At 35.6% G+C, this 16,527-nt stretch overlaps 1 protein-coding gene across 2 annotated transcripts in view; it reads left to right on the top strand.

The window, feature by feature from the left end:
* The window catches only part of NRAP (nebulin related anchoring protein), a 51,455-nt gene that overhangs the window by 4,630 nt on the left and 30,298 nt on the right, over nt 1–16,527 (top strand). For both annotated transcript variants that reach the window (XM_010173366.1, XM_029086318.1), the window contains exons 5-17: nt 690–794; nt 1,423–1,530; nt 2,331–2,435; nt 3,041–3,148; nt 4,124–4,228; nt 6,845–6,949; nt 8,832–8,948; nt 10,705–10,809; nt 11,755–11,862; nt 12,547–12,651; nt 13,789–13,887; nt 14,409–14,513; nt 16,115–16,222. In XM_010173366.1, coding sequence (XP_010171668.1) covers nt 690–794; nt 1,423–1,530; nt 2,331–2,435; nt 3,041–3,148; nt 4,124–4,228; nt 6,845–6,949; nt 8,832–8,948; nt 10,705–10,809; nt 11,755–11,862; nt 12,547–12,651; nt 13,789–13,887; nt 14,409–14,513; nt 16,115–16,222 — 1,383 coding nt within the window. The remainder of the gene's footprint in view (nt 1–689; nt 795–1,422; nt 1,531–2,330; nt 2,436–3,040; nt 3,149–4,123; nt 4,229–6,844; nt 6,950–8,831; nt 8,949–10,704; nt 10,810–11,754; nt 11,863–12,546; nt 12,652–13,788; nt 13,888–14,408; nt 14,514–16,114; nt 16,223–16,527) is intronic.

Below are 16,527 nucleotides of genomic sequence, written 5' to 3'. Positions count from 1 at the left end.
TTCCTGATTGTTAGGATTTTACTCACAGCATACACAGGAGGTTCTGCTTAAACATGAGGAAAAACTTCTTTACTATGAGGGTGCCAGAGCACTGGGACAGGCTGACCAAAGAGGTTGTGGAGTCTCCATCTCTGAAGATGTTCAAAACTCACCTGGGTGCTTTCCTGTGCAACCTGCTCTAGATGTACCTGCTTTGGCGGGGGGAGGGGGTTGGACTAGATGATCTCCAGAGGTCCCTTCCAACCCCTTCACACCCCCATTTTGTGATTCTGTGATTCTCACTTGGCTAAACTTTTCAAGGCAAGTTTGATTATAGCTTAGAGTGCAAGAATCAGAAGATGAGGAAGAAAAAGCGTATCTGTACAGTTAGCCGTTTGAACTGTTGCATGTACAGCCATACTCAATGTGTCTTCTTTCTACTGACACTGAAGCTTCACAACAAGTGGTCTGATTCCCAGGAGGAATTATTTGAATTTCACTCCAGGATCCTAGATCCTGATATCTTTATGTCAGTTCTTGTTACACAAGCTCTGCTCTGGCATTCTGAAGGTATGTGGAGGGTAGGCCTTGTGCCATACATATGCAGAGAGTAAATTTCATTTCCACAGCTTCCTTTTTTCCTGTTAGATCAGCTGTTTGTGTATTAAATCTGGGGGAAGATGGGTAGTTATTTAATTTTTGTTTTGTAGAGCGCTTACTATAGTGCCTATGAGGAGGGAAAATCATGGTACTCGGGAACCTTCCCAGATCCTGAGATGGTCAGGATAACACAGGCACAGAAGACTCTGAGCGATGTAAGTGGGCTGATGCTTGGAATAGCTTTATTTTCATGGGCTATTCTGAAGTGCATCAAAGCCAACCTTTGGTTAGATGTTACCAAAGGAGAGACTGACGTGTTTATTTCTGTCAATAACAATATTTAACCATGTAAGTGATTTAAGTCACATAATAATGCTATTGCCCATCCTGGAAATAAGACATTTATACACTACTGACCAATAGTATCTGAGGTGACCTTGATTATATTGTGATCTAGCAGGCAGTGGTGTTTCCCTCAGTAGAGCAGAACTCGTGATGGAAAACATGACTTATTTGCCATAGAGTTGTATTTTCGTTGACCGTGTTTCCATGACTGATGAAAATAACTTCTGAATTATGACTAATTGTCCATGCCCATACAATGGGCTAGTGACTCAGTCAGCACAGGCAATGAACATTGGATAACTCATTTGAATGGGGTAAGTTTTCTGTTGTATGTAGAAAATATTTCTGCCTAACAAACTCACAAGGGATAAGTTCTCCAATTAGTTTACTTTTAAATAAAGTGATATGTACCTTTAGGAAGCAGGCATTAAAGAGGAATCATATTAAACTACAGTGAGTTCTTTTGTAACAACAAAACCAAAACTGTTCATTTTCTAGTTTCAATATACAGAAGAATACGAGCCACGGAGAGGCAAAGGCAGCTTTCCTGCTATGATCACTCCAGGTTATCAGGTTGCTAAGAGAGCCACCCAACTAAGCAGTGATGTAAGTCACAGGTTTTTAAATTATATTTTAGATGTCTGAATTTGGAGAATCCTGGGTTTAGGCCAATCACCTTAGACAGTAGGATCTATGATGAATATTTGTTGTACTGTTAATTCTAAAAAGTGAGAAGACTTTGACATGATGCAGGAAGCAGGGTTAACAAGCTACTTGGCTTGGGAAGACAATCATATAGGATAAATGGCAATACAGATATTTCCTGAAAGAGGTAGCTGTAATTTATCACAACCTGAAAGAGATTGTGAATCACTCCAAATTGTTTATTTAATTAATTACCTTTATTTTTCACTTTATGGCTTTATTAATATATTTATTTACATCTGACTTTTTCACTTTATTATTTGAAGATAAGTACTGTAATATTGAATTAAAAATACTGTAGTATTGAATTTAATTAATATACAAGCTACTTAAAACATATGCACAGAAAATTGCTTATTTATAAAAATGATTGCATTGTTTTGTACAAACACTGTCTGCTTTGTCATTGCAGTATGTTCTTAGTGTTTTGGGCCATTAATGACTATTTTCATAATATTTTAATCAAATGTATTGCTCACGTACATCTAATATCATTTGAAAATTTGATTATCTGGGACCATTTCTGTCTGCTTTTGGCATTCACCTTAAGGAAACTGGGCCTTAAATATACTGGTAGCTTGACTGTATGGTGGGGAGTGTCTTGACTGCTGTTGCTTATTTTCTCTTGAAGCTTTCTGATAGAAAATGCATATTTGCTGCTTATTGTTTGTAACATATATTATATATACTTTCTCCCTTAGGTAGAATATAAGCGGGGACATGAAGAGAGAGTTTCAAAGTTCACCTCTGTTGTAGACACTCCAGATATACTTCATGCAAAGGCTGGAGGACAACTTTCAAGTGATGTAAGTGAAACAACATAGGTTGGTTTTGACTCCAGAAGTGGCTCTTAGGACATTTACAAATCACTTAAAAATATGAACAAAAGAAAAGTAAAAAATTAATATTTGAAAGGCAGACTCTTGAAATGTGTATTACTTTAAAATATTCTTGATACGTTTTACCATTAAGTATTTAAAACTTGCAGTTACAAAGACCATATTCAGTTCAAGGCCTTTTTAGGGACTAGCTGTCTGTCAGAACTGAAGGCAGAGAACTTGTCTGTTCTATACCAAGGAACCGGCTGCCGTGCAAAGTAAAGAAGGAAGCTGCCAGACTCTAATATTAGTAGGGCAGGGATTGTACAGACAACTTTAGTATTTTCTTTAAACAACTATGATCCATCCTATACCCTGAATGAGACACAGAAGTCCTGCAGGAGATACACATAGTTAAAGACTGCATGGTAAAGCATACACACAAATGAGGTAGATTCAGACTTCATGCCTTGTCTTCCTTTTGGCAAATGACAGCGATTGAACACCTGACATTGCAATGTTAAGAAATAATTATGTGTGTAATTAAGATACATTTGATGTAATTGCTCCTGAATTGTCTCGTATTTTTACAGCTGAAATACACAGAAGACTTTGAAGAACGGAAAGGGAAAGGCAGCTTTCCTGCTATGATTACTCCAGCTTATCAAATAGCCAAGAGAGCAAATGAATTAGCCAGTGATGTAAGTGTCCAAAGCAAAGTCTCTTTTTGGGAAGAAAAGAATTATTCCACTCATTTTACTCTCCTTACTGTTGTTTTTATTTTTTTAAACTCCTTGGTGTACTGATCTTTATTGACTTTCTTTTCCTCTCCAAACATAACAAAATCACAACAGTCTTGTGTTCTTTAAAAAGCATTCTAACAGAACATCAGTAGTGCTTCAAAATATATGGTTAATTGTGTTTTGTCACTGGAGACTGAAAGGAAAGCTCTTTTTGTTGGAGAAGATAACATATTGTTCTAACTCAATGGAAGTGAATTTAAACCATTATTAAGAGTCATTGAGGAAAATAAGAAGAGATCTGTAATTTTGAAGGCAAAAGCAACTGATTCTAAAACAGTTAAATGTTTTTGTTTGCCTTTGATCTGTGGAAAACCTTTAATTTGTGTCAGCAAACACACATGGTGATTAAAGGGCAGCATCAGGTTATAGGCATTATTTTGACTTCAGCAAAGGTAGTGTAAATCTTGTTCTAAACTTGAAGGCTGATTGCCTCAAATTCCCTTGATCACTGGGGAGATCAGCATCTTTCAGAAACAAGCCCGTTTATTAATGGCATTCAGATGACTTTGTGGTAAAAAAAAGTGCTCTGTGGTAACCAGGAACTTACATTACAATTATTTCTATTTTTTTAACCTGCTAGAGCATCAGGGATTAGCCACTGACGAGCAAGGGGAACTGAACACGCTGAACTAATGGTCTGGGTTGAAATGCCAAGTCTCATGTTCCTAATGCATTATTAAAAAGTACACCACTATTTTGTTTTTATATTTTCAAGTGACACATTTGACTTCTGTAGATTGGTGGCAATGGGAATTTGGACAATCTTTTATTGTCAACATGTGTGTATCATGAATTATTATTTATTATGCAGCATCTGTGTACCAGACTGAACTCATCCAGATGATGCTTTTCCTTTTCTTTTTTTCCTTTTAGGTGAAGTATCATCAAAGATATGAAAAAGAGATCAAGGGAAAAGCCAGCCATACAGCTGGAACAGATGTTACTTTTACGAGAGAAAATGTAGATCGATATGGCCAGGTATGCAGCATCTGAGAGATACTCATGCTGGTGTTGATCATTACTATGGCTGGTTGCTCAAGACTTTAGAAACTGCAGTGAGACCTATTTTCACTTTGCTTTCCTGTATGAGAAACCAAGGTCTCAAAGTAAAAGATGGTGTGCAACAGTGCTATGCTTGGAATGTGTAATATATTTGGTGTTGGCACTTAACAAGATGAGACTACAAGGTGCATGCACTGTCATTGTATGATCCTTATGGCAGGCCATTCCAAAAGGTAAACCTTATCTTGGCAAATTTTATGTGTGTACATGTATGCACTATACATTTCTATTGTGGTGGTGTTATGTATCACACTGAAATGTGTTTGCTTGTGGAAACTTTCCCATTCAGTGAGAAGGAAAATATAAATTCAGGTAGGAGAAAAAGTAAAAGGGCTGTGAAATGGTAGAAAGGTAGGAGATAGTTAAGCATCTTTTCCTTACCAGTGTTTTTAGAAATCTTAAAAACTTTGCAGTCCTAAATATGTGTGAGTGGCACTGAAGATCATACACAATCTCTTAAATTTCAGCTCTTCTACAAAAATGGTATTGTAAGCTTGACAAGTTGAAGTTCTACATTTGTGGAACAAAATAGACTTCATTTCTGTTTTGGTCTGTGGCATTTGTTTTGCTTTGGTTTCATTTCTAAGGGAATACAGTTATTTTTGTGATCTTCCAAAACTTGTCCAAAGTTCTATGCCAATTAAGTTAGGGAAATAGTACAGCTAAATAGAATGGAATACAGCTAAAGGGAATTTGAAAGGAATTGAATGGTTTTTTTATGTAAAGAAAACTATACGGCTAGTCTTCAGTTTTTCATCCTAGCTCCTCATGAGACCCATATACTTTGGAGGAATGAAGGAGCAGGGAATATATTGTCCTAAGACATTTGGGAATTTTACTTTTCTTCACTTCTCCTGTCCAAACCTATATCTTGTAATATGTAAAAAGCAAACTATCCTTGAAGAAAGTGAGTTTAGAATATGTAGCAATGAAGCCTTCAATTAGTTTCTGTCTTTTGAACTGCTACAAGTTTTAGTAAGAATAAACAAATAAAATGAATTTTAAAAATCCCTAATTGCATTTTCAAGCATTGGAATGCTGTTCTTTAGAATTAATTTAGTGAGTTTTTTTTTTTTTTTTCTTTGAAAGTATCTTTGAAACTTCAATCACAGACTTAAAATTTAAGTTGAATTTTAATCTTAATAGATTGGATTCTGATATTTTTATTCAAATAAAATAGAGCCACTGTAATTAATGTATCTTTCTGGGTGAAGCGTGACTTAACATGGGTAAAGGGATTAGATTTCTAAGTGTTGAGATCATGAGGGCACATCATACAGATATATACATATGATGATGATACAATTTAAGGAATCTAACTGTAAAATTCCTTTGTGCTGAACACCTGTTTTGTTCATGTTTAAAAAATCTTAGAAATGGCTAAAATTAATTATTTGGAACTTTGAAAATACTGTTTTGTAATATGAGCAATATTAGAAATCATATAAAAATGTATTTGAGAAAGAAAAAAAAAAGGCATTATATTGTCCACAAGCCTGTGATATGACCTGTCTTGTCATGTGACATTAATGGGGCACAAAATGACCTACAATGGATTGTTTTGCATTGAGAAGTCACAAGAGAGAGACTCTGAATATTTATAGTCCTTTCTATCTATGCTCTCCATGACATTCTTGGCATGCCACACATTCTTTTTTTCACTTAAAATGGCTCTTTACTACAAAGGATTTACAAAATACCACAGAGAAGACACATTGCACTATATCTTACTTGTTTGTACACTGACCATATTCTCCCCAGATACAGAAAGCTTTGGGATGGTCATTGTGTATTATCATTTTTAAAGAAGCTTCAGCATTTTTTAATAAATTATTAAAAGGCTTTTCAAATTGTCAAACATGTACACATAAACTTATTTATAGATAGATTTAAGAGTATTAATTCTGGAACAATTGGGTTTTTAAATCAAGCAGGTGGAATTTTGTGACTTTGATCCCTAAGGCGTTTCCTACTTTACTATCTGGGTATTTTTGCTTCATTAAGGAATCCCTCTTCAAAATATATCACTGCATTAGAGAAATATTATTTTTGGTCAGTTTTGATGTGAGAAATAGCAATGATCAACAGACTCTGTCATGTCACAGAAGAAGGCTGGCCCTATACTAAACTTGGGAAGTTTAAGCAAATCTCCTGGCTGCCCAAACCATTAGGGACCATGTGTTTTCCAGGGAAACATAAACTGGCAAAGAGAAGGGCTAGCAGATATCATCTCTGTAAGAACTGAGGTGAGATTATAAGGATGTATATAATTTTATACTTGAATGCTATTGTGACAACAGCTAATTGCTACCTAAATTTTGCTTGCAATGCAACACAAGTGATTTTACAGGCACAGTTAATTTAGTGTGCGATTTTATTCTTACTGTTAGTCATTTTATTGTCTTTTTCATAAAAAAAAAATAAAATGAAGCAATGAACTTTCCTACTAAAAAGGACTGTGGGGCTTTGTGAAATTACCCAAGGCCCCACCTGCTCATGTATGATGAGTAAACACTCTTGAATTTTCTTCAGGATTATATGGATGAGTATGAAGAACGCAGAGGGAAAGGAAGCTTTCCTGCTATGATCACTCCAGCTTATCAGAATGCCAAGAAAGCAAATGAATTGGCAAGTGATGTAAGTATGAAACCTGAATCAATACAATTCACAAACAATTAAAACCAGCAGTTTGTCAGAGCAATGCCTGGAAGGAGAATGCTAAAATTACACTTGAGAAGTAAACAACAATGACATTTCACTGCATTGCTGGGAACTGTATGGCTCAGGGGATTAATAATATCCATTAATAGAAAGGGACACAGCTCCAGTTTGCATGAGGGAGGGGATGGATGTAGCAACTAATGGGGATCCCTACTGTTAGGTTAACCCTCCTGGCAAATATGCACCTGTATTATTAATGAAACCTTCAACTGCCTTAATCATCCTGTGGACTACTGTGGTATTCCCAGTAGTGAATAAATGGAGGATGAATGAGCTGAACTGGTTTTGATATTTTGATGGATCATGCCTCTAGCACAAAGCAGGTCATATAGAGAAAAAGAAACCATAGAGTATGACACTGTCACTTCACAAGACTGAGCTTATTTCTAGGCTGGGGATTTTTAGTTTTGGGTGGTAAACTAAAGAATTGGCAAAAAGGGTGGTGATGTGTGATTCTTGCATGCAGCCCATTGATTAAGGAGCCTCAGTCCTATTTGAGGAGATGGTTTCTAGTAGTGACAAAAAATGGGTCAGTCTGTAGGTCACTACCCTGTGGCTGCTGTGAAGGGTTCCTGTGGGTGACAAAATTTGTAGTGTGGACATCTGTCCCCCATGGGGCTGTCTAAGCTGATGGGCTCAGTCTGTTTTCTGGGGTATTAACAGATGGTTGAGTCTTTCAGCTTGTACTAACCTGGACTAGACACAAGCAATAAACTAGAGTGAAAGAATCATTCTAATCCTGTTACCCAAGCTCATGACAGAGAATGTAAAAAACCTGAAATTTTCTGTGACCAATCCCTAATTTGATGACAAACTCAGTGATCCCCATTTAAATATGAAATATTTAACGTTTCCAGGTAAAGATGGCAGTTTCGTAAGTTTTCAAAATGCTAATGGTCAGCAATTTCCTTACTAATTTGTAATACCTGGAGCGAGGAGAAGCGTTGGTTCGTGTCAGTAACCTTAACACACTAGAGTACTTATCAAGATGCTTCATATCTTTAAAGCCTAAGAAACTTTGTGCAGACTTGGAAAATAAAATAAAATCACTTTGCACTTCTGCACATTTCAAATAATTTGTTATTTTTTTATTATGAATCTGATTTTTAAAGAAGTAACGTATGGAGAACAATATAGGCATCTCCTTGTATGGAAGAAACACTGAAATGTATTTCCAACAGGTTTTTTTCTGGACAAAGTTTGGCAAAAGGCAAATATAAGTACTATCTCTCTTCACCCATCCTAGCTCAATTTAAGTCAATAACCTGATGTCTAAATTAAATTAACAGATCCCTTATTTCAATATTGATAGAGAAATATGATTGTTTTAAAACATAAGTGCAAAATGATATAGCTTTCTCAAAAAGCTGGTTTCTACAAAACGAAAAGTTTGCAGAGCACTTGATGACTATCTTTAATTCTCTGACTAGGAGTCTAAAATTAAAGTACTGAGAATTAACTTCAGTAATAGAAGAGCACATAAGCTCCAACCAGTCACCAGCCAAGAATCTGCTAGGTATCTGTTCAAGCTATGAGCAACAACCAGTGCTGTTCAATCTGTGTTCAAAATTGATTAAAAAAAATGCTGTTTAGTGAATTGGATTGACAGAAATTGTTAGGGCTGTGATTTAGGTGCTTTATTTCAGGAAGTAACAACTTACAATGTTTCAATTTAGCAAGTTCTATTTGCCTATCAAAGCAAGAATAGGAAAAATCTTACCCAACTCATGAAGACAGTCTAAATAGGAATGATGAAAAAGTAGACATCTATTTTATAATTTTTCCTACTTCTTTTCAGATAAAGTACAAGAAAGATCTTTCCAAGATGAAAGGTGCAGCTCACTTTCACTCCCTAACGGCCGAAGACAACTTAGTCCTTAAACAAGCCCAAAGTGTTAACAAGCTTGTCAGTGAGGTAAGGGTTTGAATTGATCTGTAACAAGTTTGAGAGCAGCTCTTACAAACATTTGTGTCTAAGGGGTAAGGACTACAAATATAAAAAGCTGTTGTTCTTATTGCCCTGTATATAACAAAAATGATCTCTGCGTAGCACAGTAACTGGAGAAAAAGGTGCAAGAACAGATCTTCAGGTGCAGAAGATCTGGCACTTCCAATGATCTGTATGAAAGTATGGGAAATTAACCCCAGAAGAATAATTCTAGCCATGTGAAGAACAGAAATATAAAAAAAAACCCACTGAATTTTGCTCTTAATGTGCTGTGAAGTTATAATCATAAATGCTTTAGGATGACTTGGGTGTATACCTTCGAGAGTTTCAAAGAAGGTTCTACTGATAATTAAAAAATAACACCAACAAGCCAAAATTTGTACCATTCTGTTAATGCAGGTTTCTGTTTTCTTCTGTCATGTGAAAGACTGTGAGTTACTGATAATGCATTCTTCTGCTGCTTGGCAAGGGAAGATTGCTGGGGAATTCTCAGTGGATTCTGAATTATTAATTTATTTATAGTGTCATATCAGCTATAAAGCTATTAATAAATGTGAGTTTCTAGAGCTTCCCTGTGGCAGTTTAAAAACTTATACTCTTGAGATGTCAAAGTATAAAACCTTCAATAATGAAAAACCCCTGGAAGTAGGACTGGAAGGGGCCTCCTGGGCCAATGATTCCTGACTGCTGCTGTTTCGGCACAGTATCATATAATCCCCCTCTTCTAATTTCCAGCCTGTATTTATTCCTGTCCACTTTATTACTATTGTGTTTTGTGCCAACGTTGTCCTTTAGTTTAAAAAGCTCTTCTCCCTGCGTGATTACTTTTCTGGGATGTTTGCAAACGGATATAACTTTCTTCACTCTGACTTTGTTTTCCTAGACTAAGCAAGCCAAATTCTTCTCATCTCTCACAGTCTTTCACTGCAGCTGTTACAGGCTGAGTGCACGTTCCTTAAACAGGAATGACTGTAAGAGTACATAAGCTCTTGATGAGGTCTTCCTGGAACCTGGCACATAGCATGTGCACTTCCCAGTGCCTGCTCAAAAGTCTCCTCTTGCTCCTGCCTTGGACTGCATTTCCTTTTTTCACGGCTGTGTTACTTTGGCATCTCGCCATCTTTCCGTGGTCAGCCTACATGTGAACAGTTTTCTCTCTTAGCTTTTCCAGGTGATGAGCTCTTATAGCTGAAATTTTTATGACTACTCCCTACATATATTAACCTCTACATCACTGAATTTAGTCTCATTTGTATTACTCCTTTTAATACCACCCTCAACCTTCCTGCTTCAGAGCATTAGTACTTAATTAAAATATTAAAACAATTCTGTATTTAAACTTGCTCTGAAGAATTCTGCTGGTAAACTTCCCCCTGTTCAATCCTTTATGTTGAAAAACACCCATTGCTTTTTCTGCTTTCATTTGCTCTGCAGTCACCTTAAAATTCTTCTGTAGGTCCTTGTTTTTGTCAATAATTTTCCCCATGACACCATATACACTTTACTGGGGTCCAAATGGATGAAATCAATTGCATTTCTTTTGCCTATAAAATGAGAACTAAGCATATGAAAATAATCTTCATATTAATTTTCATGACTTGCCATCTGGTGAAAGCCATGTATCAAAATCTCTGAACAGTGGGTCTGGCTAATAAAAAGTGTGTGAAGGAACTTGACAGAGCAGGTTTTACCATATCTTTCCCTTGTGTATTTTGTCACTAAGGTGGAATATAAGAAGGATCTTGAAAACAACAGAGGCTACAGCATGAACTACTGTGATACTCCACAATTCAAGAATGTGAGCAAGGTCTCAAAATTCACCAGTGATGTAAGTTTTCAGTACCTCATGTGTGGCTTGCTTAACCTGGTAGCTGCTGGAATCACTAATCATCTGTGTGTGTGTGTTTCAGATAAGCATGTTCTGGGAATTTGATTATAACTGATTTTAGCCCATGTCTGTACAGCACCTATCCTAGTCTGTCCTTACGGATCAGTGGGGCTCATTTTAGATAAGATTGTGAAAAGAACTGTTATGATACATGGAAGAGAGGTTACTTTCAATGAACTGTTAGTCTACACAAATAGCTGTCAGTTGTTACTGTTATCTATCATAATTATTACTTATTTCATTGTGTATGTCCATTTCCTGACTGGAAAGGTAAGCAGAAGATACTTTACCAGAGTTAATGTCAGAGAGGAACCTTTATTCCATGAAAGTAATCAATAATATTAATAATGACACTTCTTGTATCTCATGATACTGAAGTATTATTTTGCTTTATACTGCTTGCTGTCATTCTCTCAGATCCGGGAGGAGTAAATCTTTTGCCATACAGATGAGATTGTAGAATGGTTAATTTATCTTGTTGTGGAATTCCCTACTCTGGGCTTGATGAATGCTGCACCAAAACAGCCCACTTTTGGCAGATAATTATGTGTTCATTTGTTAATGTACAAATAATACTTCGCTGCAACTTCATTTAATATTTATTTCTGATTAAATAATATGCAGCAATAGAAGGCAGAGGTATCTCCTTTATGTGGCATCTGGGTGATCTGAAGAATATATAAATAAAATCTATTAAAATAGAAAACTCACAGAGCATTTTAGCTTTTGTTTTTAAAGTACCAAGATTGTTGTGAACTCATTAGTTTCTGTAGTGGTATAACACAAGTAGACCACAGCTATAATAATTTGTATTACTGCTATGACATATAGAAACTTGTAAAAATTAAATACATTTTCTCAGAATATTTTTGCTTTTTTATACAGCTTAAATACAAAGAAACCTACCAGAACCAGATGAAAGGTCATTATATAGGTGTTGGCATGGACAAACGAATGCTACATGCCATGAAAGTTGGCAGCTTGGCAAGCAATGTAAGTCTTTTTTAATCACACTTGTATGCCTTTAAGTTTTTCTAAAATTAAGTTGATAGAAAACTTTACAACATATCGTACTGGGGATCTGAAGGATAGATAAGTTGAAAAAAGGGGAAATTCTGGAAACCCTTTTGTACTGATTTATACCTCACTGTGTGGAAGAAGTTAAAATAAGCAAATTCAGTGATCTGGCAACATACTGAGCTCCTTCAGTTTTCTTTGACATCAGTGGGATGCTGAAGGTTGCTTGCCACCACCCCCAGGGTCAGACCTTTGGTGAAAAAACAGTCTTTAATTAAGATTTCTGGATTCCAATTTAATTTGCTGGGTTAGTCAAGAAGCTATTTTGTTACATACCATTCCTTCAAGTACATTATTTACAAATCTGTAAGAAGCTTGAGAACTAAGCAGAAAGATAAAAGAGATGTGTCATAGGTGGAAGTTAAGTTAATGCTCCCACTGTTGGCATTGGATTAATTGAGGAGCTGAAAAAGAATCAATTAGTGGCTAAACTATGCAAATAATTTCATTTTCTTTGTCACTCATGACACTGAACTTACTTTGTTTCCTGCATTTAATATTAATATTATTGTTTCTCCTTTCCTCTTGACTGATAATTATTCAAATAAATGACAGCTTAAAAAAAATTATTTTTTTTTTGTTGTTCTCCCTGTGTTTCAGATAGCCTATAAATCTGATTACAAACATGATGGTGTTGACTACAATTACCCAGCTACTCTCACTCCTTCATATCAGACAACAAGGAAGTTGGTCCCTTTGAAAGATGTAAATAATTTTATGATTTATTTTTCTCTGACTCGCATGGCTCATCATTTCTCTGTAGGAGAGATTGTGATAGATTGCTTGTGTCAAATGATGATTTAATCATGAGAGCAAACAGAAATTATCCCTTTCTGTGCAAGTAAATTTTTCTCTTTCTCTGTAAAGAAGTAAATGAACTGTTTTAAGTAGCTTCATCACTTTGGACCTGTGAGATAATTCAGGCCTTTTTTTCTAGTTTTTGTCATTATGGCAGAAAGAAGGAAGTTTACGTGAGAATACCTGAGATAAGAAGGTTCACATTAAAAGTTTATAGAAATATCCTCCACTTTACTGGAAATGTGTTCTTAAGAAACTAGTTTTAAGCAGTGTGATTTGCAATGTTTACAAAGTGGTGATTAACTACAATGAATATTAATTAAGACCTACAGAGAACAATAATTTTGTCCTGGCGTGTAGCACTGAGTCCTTTGGCAGCAACAGGTTTGAAAGAAAGCTTCTCCATGATTTTTTATCTTAAATCATTTGGAGATTTAAGATAGTTTTTTTATAGCTTATTATTCCTGCTACCCTGTTAATGTGTTAGGAATTTAGTGGGCTCCAATCTTATCAATTGCTGGGATTAAAATGACTTTTTTTGTATATAAATATATTTTTTTCTTCTCTCATCATCCACATAAAACTCTTAGCACACAGGGAAATTCTGTGATTAATTATTATGTTAGTAAAGACAAAGCGTAAGAGAGTTCATTTGCTCTGCACAGCATTGCAGTGGACAGAACTCTTAATAGACAGTTACAATCTTCCTTTATTGAGATAAAGTCTGATAAAGATAAAAAATAGTCTGAGTGATGGTTAAGGATATCAATTTGATAGGAGTGCTTTGGAGACCAGTTGAAACTGCATCTTTTTAGGAATTTGTGGTTTTGAGGGGAAGAGGTGAAGTTCATTTTCAAAGTGGAATAAAAACTGTGACCTCAGACTAGGAAATTTTCAGAGCATTCCTCAACTCAATTAATTATAGTTTAAGTAATGATTTATCCAGAGTATTAGCTAACAAAACTCTGTCTATTCAATCCCTCATATTCCAGTCTGAACATTTCTTCCTTTATTGAATCTTTTTTAAATTTTATTTTAAATTAGGTAAACTACAGGCAAAGCATAGACAAGCTGAAGTACAGCTCTGTTGCCAGCACTCCACAAATTGCTCAAGCCAAAATAAATGCACAGCAGCTCAGTGATGTAAGTTTTGTCATCATTAGCCATCATTGTTTATTAGAATTATGATATAATTTTATTTCATAGCATTTTTGGCACTTAACTGTTTTTATTGTTGATAGTTCATCATCAGATTTACAACCAAAACAAGAATACAAATTGATGAGATGATAGCTTCCAAAAATGTGACAAGCCTACCAGTGGATTTAATATTTTCCTCTATTTTAGTGTTGTATTAGTGTTCTTTTTTAAGGATTTATCTTGTGTGTATTTATTAATGTGTATTTTTTTAATCAGCTATTTTATACTTTTAGACAATTAGTAACTATTCTATTTAAATAATAATTATTCTACTTCTTAGTGCCTTGGTAAAAATTATAATTGCATTAGGGCCCTCATATTTATGTCAGCTATAAAAATATGTGTATCTATAATATATGGCACTAATAGCCTGAAATTCAGCAGCAGTCAATCAATGTAACAGTCATATTTTTAGTGAGTTAAAAATAACTGAGTTTCTTGTTGACTTTTTCAATACATGGCAGTTGAACTACCGAGCCCAGTACGAGAAGACAAAAACAAATTACACTCTACCTCAGGACGTACCTCAGTTAGTCAAGGCAAAAGCCAATGCTGAATTGTACAGTGAGGTAAGCCAAGCGATGTGTAAATTTTGATATTCATGATGGCATTAATAGACAGAAATGAATGTAAAGATGATTACACTATTTCTGGAAGCATTTAGCGTTTATCATCAGTCTTTGCTAAACAGCATGAGGTATGGTAACCAGAATAGATAGGGATGCAATCTCAAGTACAGTGGAACTGCTAGACTTTTTTTTCAAGGCTGTTTCAAATTATTTTAATTTGTTTAGTGAATCAATGTTCACTTCATAAAATTAACTGCTTCTGAGGTCATATTTGTATGAAGACCCAACATTTGCACAGTTCTAATAACTCAAAACCCACTGAAGTCAATGGAAAGAAACACAGTGACTTCAGTGAACTTGGATCAAGCCCACTGTTGCTGCCATTCATGACAATATGTAGTGATTTACTTAGATACCTGGGTGTTAAAATCAAGCACTTGCAGACAAAGTTTAATTTCTATTTAATTTTTAAAGCATTTTTCAGGCTTTCATTTATGTAGATAGTTTTGGAGGAAAAGAAGTCCAACAGGACACATAAATACAAAACCAGGAAAAACCTCCAGACTTATTACTGGTGTGACTGTTATTTTTGAGTCAGTTTCATAATTTTTCATGGGTTTGAGGTGGCATTACTGCAAGTTTTTTCCTAGCATATTCATACCTTATGTTCTTCCCCAAAGTTATATTTGAGTTGCAGTGGTAAAGTGTTGTGGAGCAACACTCTTTGTGGCTCTAATGTGTTCAGTTGCATGCTTATGGTTAGATACTAGTAAAATATAACTGTACAAAAAATCAAATCCAGAAATCAGGGCTTCCCAGATACTTCATTAGGTGTGTGCATAGTATGCACGAAGGCATACTTGATCCTGCTTTAATGAAATTTCAAGTGGAACCTTGAAAATGAGCTTAAACAACCAGTACTTTAACTTCCATTAACTTTCAGAAGTTAAGCATGCGATTCTCATGCATTTCATCTACGTTTGTGATACAGTGTGGCTCATGAGTGTGCTTTTGAAGCACATCTCCTGATCATAAGGGTTGCTTCACTCAGCTTTGCTTCACATTGTGGGGTGGTCTGAGAGTACATGAGCTGGATTCCTTTTGAATGAAGCCAAACTGAAAGGTGCTCTCCAGCAGCTCACATAAAGAGCTGCAGCTACAAATAGGCAATCAGTGCATGGGACCTGACTAGCTCTGGTTTGGTGGGGAGGGAAGAAAAATCCTGAAATGAGTAGTGTGATGTCTGATTCTGAGCACCAGCTGTTCCGCCCTATAGATCAGCTCCTATTGATCTACAGTATTTGCGTACATAGACATAACCGCAGGCACTTTTGAAAAACCTTCCCTCTCCCAAGCCTATTGGTGCATGTTCCGGGATTTAAAGCGCCTGTAAACTCCAAGAATAAAATTCTTGACTCAATCCTGGCCAATTAATTAGCTCAAAATTATAATGAAATGTAATAAGTTAATTATTCAATAAGTTCATAATTCATAAGGCTCTAATTTGTGGACTGAGCATATTTATACTTCCGTTTTGCTCTTAGTCATTTTTATGTTAATTTTCATGTGTTAGTGACATGTTACTGTCTTTTCTTTCTCAGATTAAGTACAAAGAAGGCTGGGAGAAGAGTAAGGGCCAGGGCTTTGAAATGAAACTTGATTCTCTGCCTTTACTTGCTGCCAAAGCTTCAAGGGATCTTGCCAGTGATGTATGTTATATTTAATTACCTAGGAATTATTCTTCATATAAGTTGTTATAGCACAGGGAAATAAAGCTTAGCTCACTTCATCTGGATATTTAAGTCCTGCATTTGGCTGTTCATCTTTCTCAATGGCTGATGAATAGTTGGAAACTTTCTCAGACTCTGCCATGAAATTTCACTCTCTAAAAATTATTTTTTAAAATACAGTGTATAGAAGGAAGCAAAATTTGGAATATAAAAACGGCTCAATCCTCTCATAGTAAAATTCAGTGTTTTGAATTTTTTATAGCCTTGAAAAGGCTTTTATCATC

The sequence above is a fragment of the Antrostomus carolinensis genome, unplaced genomic scaffold (genome assembly GCF_000700745.2).
Source record: "Antrostomus carolinensis isolate BGI_N321 unplaced genomic scaffold, ASM70074v2 scaffold3828, whole genome shotgun sequence".
In the NCBI taxonomy this organism is placed as follows: Eukaryota; Metazoa; Chordata; class Aves; order Caprimulgiformes; family Caprimulgidae; genus Antrostomus; species Antrostomus carolinensis.
This window is presented reverse-complemented; position numbering and strand designations above follow the sequence as displayed.